This window comes from Psammomys obesus, unplaced genomic scaffold (assembly GCF_907164565.1).
Source record: "Psammomys obesus unplaced genomic scaffold, mPsaObe1.curated_primary_1811, whole genome shotgun sequence".
Lineage (NCBI taxonomy): Eukaryota > Metazoa > Chordata > Mammalia > Rodentia > Muridae > Psammomys > Psammomys obesus.
In genome coordinates, this window is record NW_026592890.1 from 25,117,806 (window position 1) to 25,123,805 (window position 6,000).

The 6,000-nt window shown below is 39.8% G+C and overlaps 1 protein-coding gene across 1 annotated transcript in view; it reads right to left on the reverse strand.

Moving 5' to 3' along the window:
• The window catches only part of Cdk19 (cyclin dependent kinase 19), a 144,182-nt gene that overhangs the window by 46,162 nt on the left and 92,020 nt on the right, over positions 1-6,000 (reverse strand). Inside the window, exons 3-4 of the mRNA XM_055615907.1 lie at positions 5,136-5,246; positions 3,384-3,524 (exon numbers count right to left, since the gene is read on the reverse strand). Coding sequence (XP_055471882.1) covers positions 3,384-3,524; positions 5,136-5,246 — 252 coding nt within the window. The remainder of the gene's footprint in view (positions 1-3,383; positions 3,525-5,135; positions 5,247-6,000) is intronic.

Here is a 6,000-nt window from a genome sequence, read left to right on the forward strand (position 1 = left end):
AGATACAGGATTCTAGCTACTGGACAGGATTAAGGGGACTGTCCCCAACTTCATTAGAATTACTTGTGAATGGTGGAAAGATACAGTAACTATATGGACAAGATATAAACAAGCACTGTGACAGGTCAGAATCTATGTAAACCCTATGCGTGATCACCTGAAGGAGAAAGGGTTTGGTAATTGGTGGGGAATATACTCTTTTGCTCACAACGTTTCAGGACCTTAAAGCAAACAAAGCCTTCAAACTCCAGAACCAGCTGCAACCCAAATCTTTTCTGTTTGCCTTTATACTACACCAGTTAACACAAATGCCTTCTCACCTTAGATTGCTTTTGAATCTTTGTAACCAACATTCCTATAGATTTCCTTTGCTCACTAAGTCTCTAAGTTCCAAGTCAAAGTTCAACTCAAATTCTACCTGCTCCCTGAAATATCACCTCACTCCCTGCCCCCTGCCGCACACAGTGACTCTTCTCAGCCTGAATAAACAGCACTGAGTCTGCACCCCTGAAGGACCCACCATCTTATCCTCCCTATTGTAAAATTGTTGGTGCACAGGCCATGTCCCTTCTCTTAGAGGATAACTTCCTTGAGATGGTCTCTGACGAAGTCATGTCTTTATCATTCTCATTTCTCCTTATTTTAAATATACACACAATAACAAATGTTTGTGGAAGACAGTGTTCCAAATACTTCTGGTTACAAAGATAAAACAAATAATCAATATTCTGGTTGTTTCTACAGTATTTACTGTATACAACAAGGATCAAAACCCTGCCCTCTCAAAAAGTTACAGTCTACAAGATGATCTAAGACAGTGGCTCTCAACCTTCCTAATGCTGCAACCCTTTAATAAAATGCCTCATGTTGTGGTAGCCCCAACCATACAATTATTTTTGTTGCTATTTCATAACTATAATTTTGCTACTATTATGAATCATAAATATATATTTTCTGATTTTTTAGACAACCCAATGAAAGGATGTTCAACCCCTAAAGGGGTGGTGACTCAAAGTTTGAGAACCACTGACATAAGACATCTATATGCTATTAACATGTATCATGAGAATAAAAATGAAATTTTACAGGAAGAGCAATGAAAGATTATTTCATTTCAAAGCAGAGATGGATTATGAAAAGTATGCTTTAATATTTTAAATTTTATTTCATTACTATGTGTATTGATATTTTTTCTGCATGTATGTCTGTGCACCAGGTACATGCTTGGTGCCCTTGGAGGCTAGAAGACAGCAACAGATCCCCTAGAACTGGAGTTACAGACAGTTGCGAGCTGCTATGTAGGTGCTTGGAATCAAAACCCAGGTCCTGCCAGTGCTTAACTACTGAGCCTCTCAAGCCCCAAAGCCTTAATATTTGTGCTGAGCCTTGAAAGACAAGTACATCTGAGCAGGTAGAGACAGGGACAAAGAGTAATAAGAAAAGGAAATGTAAGCCATTAAGGCAAGAAATCTCAGGATGATACAGGAACAACCAAAAGTAGAAGGCAAGCAGAAATGGACGTGGGCAGGGGAGTCTCTGAAGTCATCAGAGCTATATTAGGTAAGAACCAGAACAGCAAATAAGAAGCTTAAACTTCACCTTTTCATTAAGAATATATTCCAGAGTTCCTGAGAGGCTAATAATGGCATTCGCTCTGTATGAACTGGAAGGGAAAACACTGTTAGAGAAGACAAATGTATAGGCCCGTACCAGTACAAAAGAGGTGTGATAAAGGCCTGAACAAGGAAGGAGGCACAAAGGATACAAACAGATGAATAGAAGAGAGATTATAAGCATGACAACGTCACGTTCTCTACAGAAACGGTTTGCAAAAAGGTGAAAAGTTTGTATGCTGGGAGGAGGTTGGTACTATAATCAAGAGAGAGGGCACTACTCATACGACACACAGCGAATCAACAGGAAAAACCGAGTTCTACTCATACTGAACAGTGTCCGTGGACTGTCCCATCACAGCATCACTGACAAACCTTGAAAAGCTTTTCTACTTAGAACAAAACAGTAACTCTGTGAAACAAGAGAAAAATACTCAAGTCAACCCTGAATAAAGATTCTCACTGTGATTCCAAGGTGAGTGTGATCATTCCAGAGCAACCTCAAGTGCTCCAGAGCTGTTGGAAATGCAGCGCCTCACAGTGAACACAGAACTGGACCCCTAGGAGATGTAAAGGTCCTTGTAATTCTTTAAAATGCTAAGTGAATGAATGATTTGTGGTCACTATCATTCAGTCACAATTCAACTGCAATGCCGTAACAAGAGGTGGTCAGGCAGGTTCCAGGTGACTGACAAGGTGCTGAGGGATACTAACAGCACTTCCTCATGTATCCGTTCTTTGCAGCAAACAGTCCTCCTCAGTTAATAAATCCAGAGTCTGCCTACACTAACCCCTAGCCTTCTGGATCCAAAAAAAAATTACCATGAAAGCATGTAGGGATGCTACCACCAGCAATGATAAACTCACAAGGATCACAGCTGTCCTATACACTTATTTATGTTCTTAATAAATTAAAAATAACAATCTAACCTGAAAGCGAAGGTGAGTACTTAGCATATAATTTGATTTATTAGTAAATGTTTATTATACTTATACTGAGTCAAACTATAAGAGCAAACATTTGCATTGCAGCTAATTTGTCTAGTATGTTCTATTAAAGGCATTTATTAAGTAATGCTGGTAACAACATTATTTTCACCAGAGGTAATGTCATCATTTCACCTTAAGTCTAAAGGGGACAAGAAAAATCAAATTCAACTTTCATTATTAGTGTTTAATCACGTGAAATATATCAGCTTTATCTATTTATTGAGCATTAATATTATACACTACTAATATTAAGAGTCAAACTGACAACTTACAGCCATGCGTTGATTTAATGACATAGCAGACACCAAGTATTTACAGATAATCCTGTTTGGTTCGGTTTGGATCATTTGAGACAGGCTCTTGCTATACGGCTCAGGCTGACTCTAAACTAATCATCTTCCTCTCTGAGTGCTGGGGTTACAGGTGTGCACTCTGCACTCAGCAAAGGGCACAAAGAGAAGAGGGTGTGGGAGAGAGAGGAAGGGAGGGAGGGAAAGGACTAAGGAGCGGAAGGAAGGCAGTGTCGCTCTTAGCCTGGGCTGCCCTTGAGCCATGGCAAGCCTCCTACTTCAGTGTCCCAAGTGCTGAAATCACAGCTAGGAGCCACCACTGCAGCAGCTCCCAGTCTTTTGATTGCCGGTAATAGGTAACTTTTTATCCCTCTTTTTGCGTATGTTTACAATTTTTTCTTAGCTAATGTTCTATTTTAGTTGTACCAAAAGGAGCGACTTTGTTAAGAGAAAGAAAAAACGGGCTGAGGAAGTAAAAAGAAGCACCTACCAGGTCCCTGTGGAGCACCCAATTTGCGTGGAGGTAATGGATGCCGTCGAGAATCTGGTAGAGCAGAGACTTCACCATAGATCTTGGTAACTGCATAGGCTTTTTATTTGCTTTTGAAGCACGATGAAATTTAATAATATGCTAAAAATTAGAAAATAAAACATACTTTAATAATATAGTCTGCTCATATCTCTGCCCAAAAATAATCAAAACAGAAAAATATGCTCTGTATTTTACAATTAGCTTTTAAAATTAATGATACAAAAATTTCTGAATTATAAAGCCATCTAAAAACCATATTTTGGGATGAATGTGACCATATGAATGTGGGTCTACAATGATCAGATTTACTGAAAAGATTGAGATTTTCACTAAATAGCCTCAAAGGTAAGGCTGTTATTTAGATGCCTATCTAAGAACAGTGTAATATTCTGATGGGTGGGAGGAAGGCAGGAGGGAAAACTGTCCATCCTCGCTGTTATAGAAAAAGTCAGTACCTACTATATTTAAACAACATCACTAACAATGATATATTTGCACTGCTGGGAAAATACTACCCCCTCTAGGCAGAGAACAATGTGGTATTTCCTAGAATTTAGCATTATAAAGGAGAGACCTCCAGAAAGTGCAGGAGTAGTAAGCAGACCATCTTTTTCACATTTTTAACATCACAGGTTAAATGTGATGATAAGACCTCCATGATACAAGGGAGGATGTTACAGGCCACAGCTACCTCCCACTGTACCTCCACTCAACTCCCACCCGGGTCCTAAGAACAGCAGTGCTTGTAACCACTGAACCACAGCACCAGCCTCTACATGACTGTTTTAAAGTGAGCTTCATGCATTATCAAGGAAGCTTTGTAGAAATAAAGGAGAATTAAGAAAAATGAGGCTTTTGTTTTGAGACAGGGCTTCAGGTAGCCCAAGATTCAAACTCACTATGGATATAAGTACAGCCTTCAATTCCCGAGTCTCCCTGCTTCCAACTTTCAAGTGCCTGGTATGCACTACCGTGACGAGCAAACTAGTTTATTTTAAAAGCTTGCTATAGTTATTTATTTGTGTGTGTGTGCTTGTGTGTGTACACACATGGACCACAAGCACATGTGGAGGTCAGAGGACAACTCACAGGAATCAGTTTTCTCATGAACTTTCAAAGTTCATTCAAGACCTTTATAAGCCTGTCGAAGCTATTCTTATACAGATCTTTTAATTTATGTAGAAGGCAAACTATAACATACTGAACCAAATTTATCCATAATTCAACTATCAATTTTTTAAGCAGTTTTAGAGACAAAATGTTTAAAATGCTCTGAGTAGGAATTGGATTTTTTTTTTCTTCTTTCATTTACTGATAAGGCATTCTAAAACCTACATACTGACTTCTTTTTGGTAGACCCAGTTTTAAATACCAAAATGTGGTAAGAGATCAGCTTGAGCTTATCTCCTCACAAGTATACACTTGATTAAATGTGTGCATACTTCACGAAGGAACCTGTGCTTATCACACAGATTACCAAACCGCCATTAGCCTCACCTTAGCAAGCGCCCCGAAGAGTACTTTTGATACTACACGTCATCATTTCAACAAGTTTCCACTTAGTACTCATCTTTAAAATCAACATTTACTACAGTTGCTTAGAACTGTGATGAATGTTGCGTGCGTTCTTCCCAGTGCATTAACAGCACACACTGCTGGCGTACGTGCCCCTTACCCATAGAACCCTGTGCACGGAGGAGTTAAACTTACCCAAAGGTCATGTTCTGCATAGTCAAACAGCAGCCACACCTTCCTGTCGCTGTGGGAAAGGAACACCTTCTGCAAGGCGATCACGTTGGGGTGCTTCAATTCTCTCAAAAGCTGAATGCACCAGAGAGGGGAGAGAGAGAGAAAGAACACTTTTTGATTAGCAAGGAGAGGCCAAGAAGAGAACATACTCCTCATAAGCGAACAGAATGTTTTATGTGAAACCAGGTCTTACTGTAGCCCAGGCTGTTTTTCCTGTCTTAGCCTCTTGAATGACAGATGCACACTGCTGGATCTAGCTTCCAAGTAAACTTCTGACAATTTAGAAAAGCCAGGTAAGCAGCAAGAAAGGGGAACAGCTTTCAAAGAAAAAAAATTACTTGGAGAAAAATTCTGACAACACCTTTCTGATCCTGTTCTACATTATGTGTGTGTGTGTGTGTGTGTGTGTGTGTGTGTGTGTGTGTGTGTGTGATGTTCTAAAAACAAAATGTAAAATGATAAACAAAATGAACACTGTATCACTAATGGGGAAATACCTCAATCAGCAAAGTGTTTGCACAGCACTAGAACCCACAATTTTAAAAGTTTTAAAAAAGTCAGTTGCGGTAACAGAATGGCGACAGGTGGATTTGGCAGCAGCAGTGGTGTAAGGGGATGGGGGGATCTCACTGGACAGCCAGCCTAGTCTACTTGGTGAGTTCTAGGCCAGTGAAAGACCTCATCTCAAAATAACAAAAAGAAAGGACCTGAGAATGACACCTGAGACTGTCTCTGGCTTCAAAACACACACACACACTTAAGGCTGCTCTCTGGCTTCAACACACACACACACACACACACACACACACACACACACACACACACA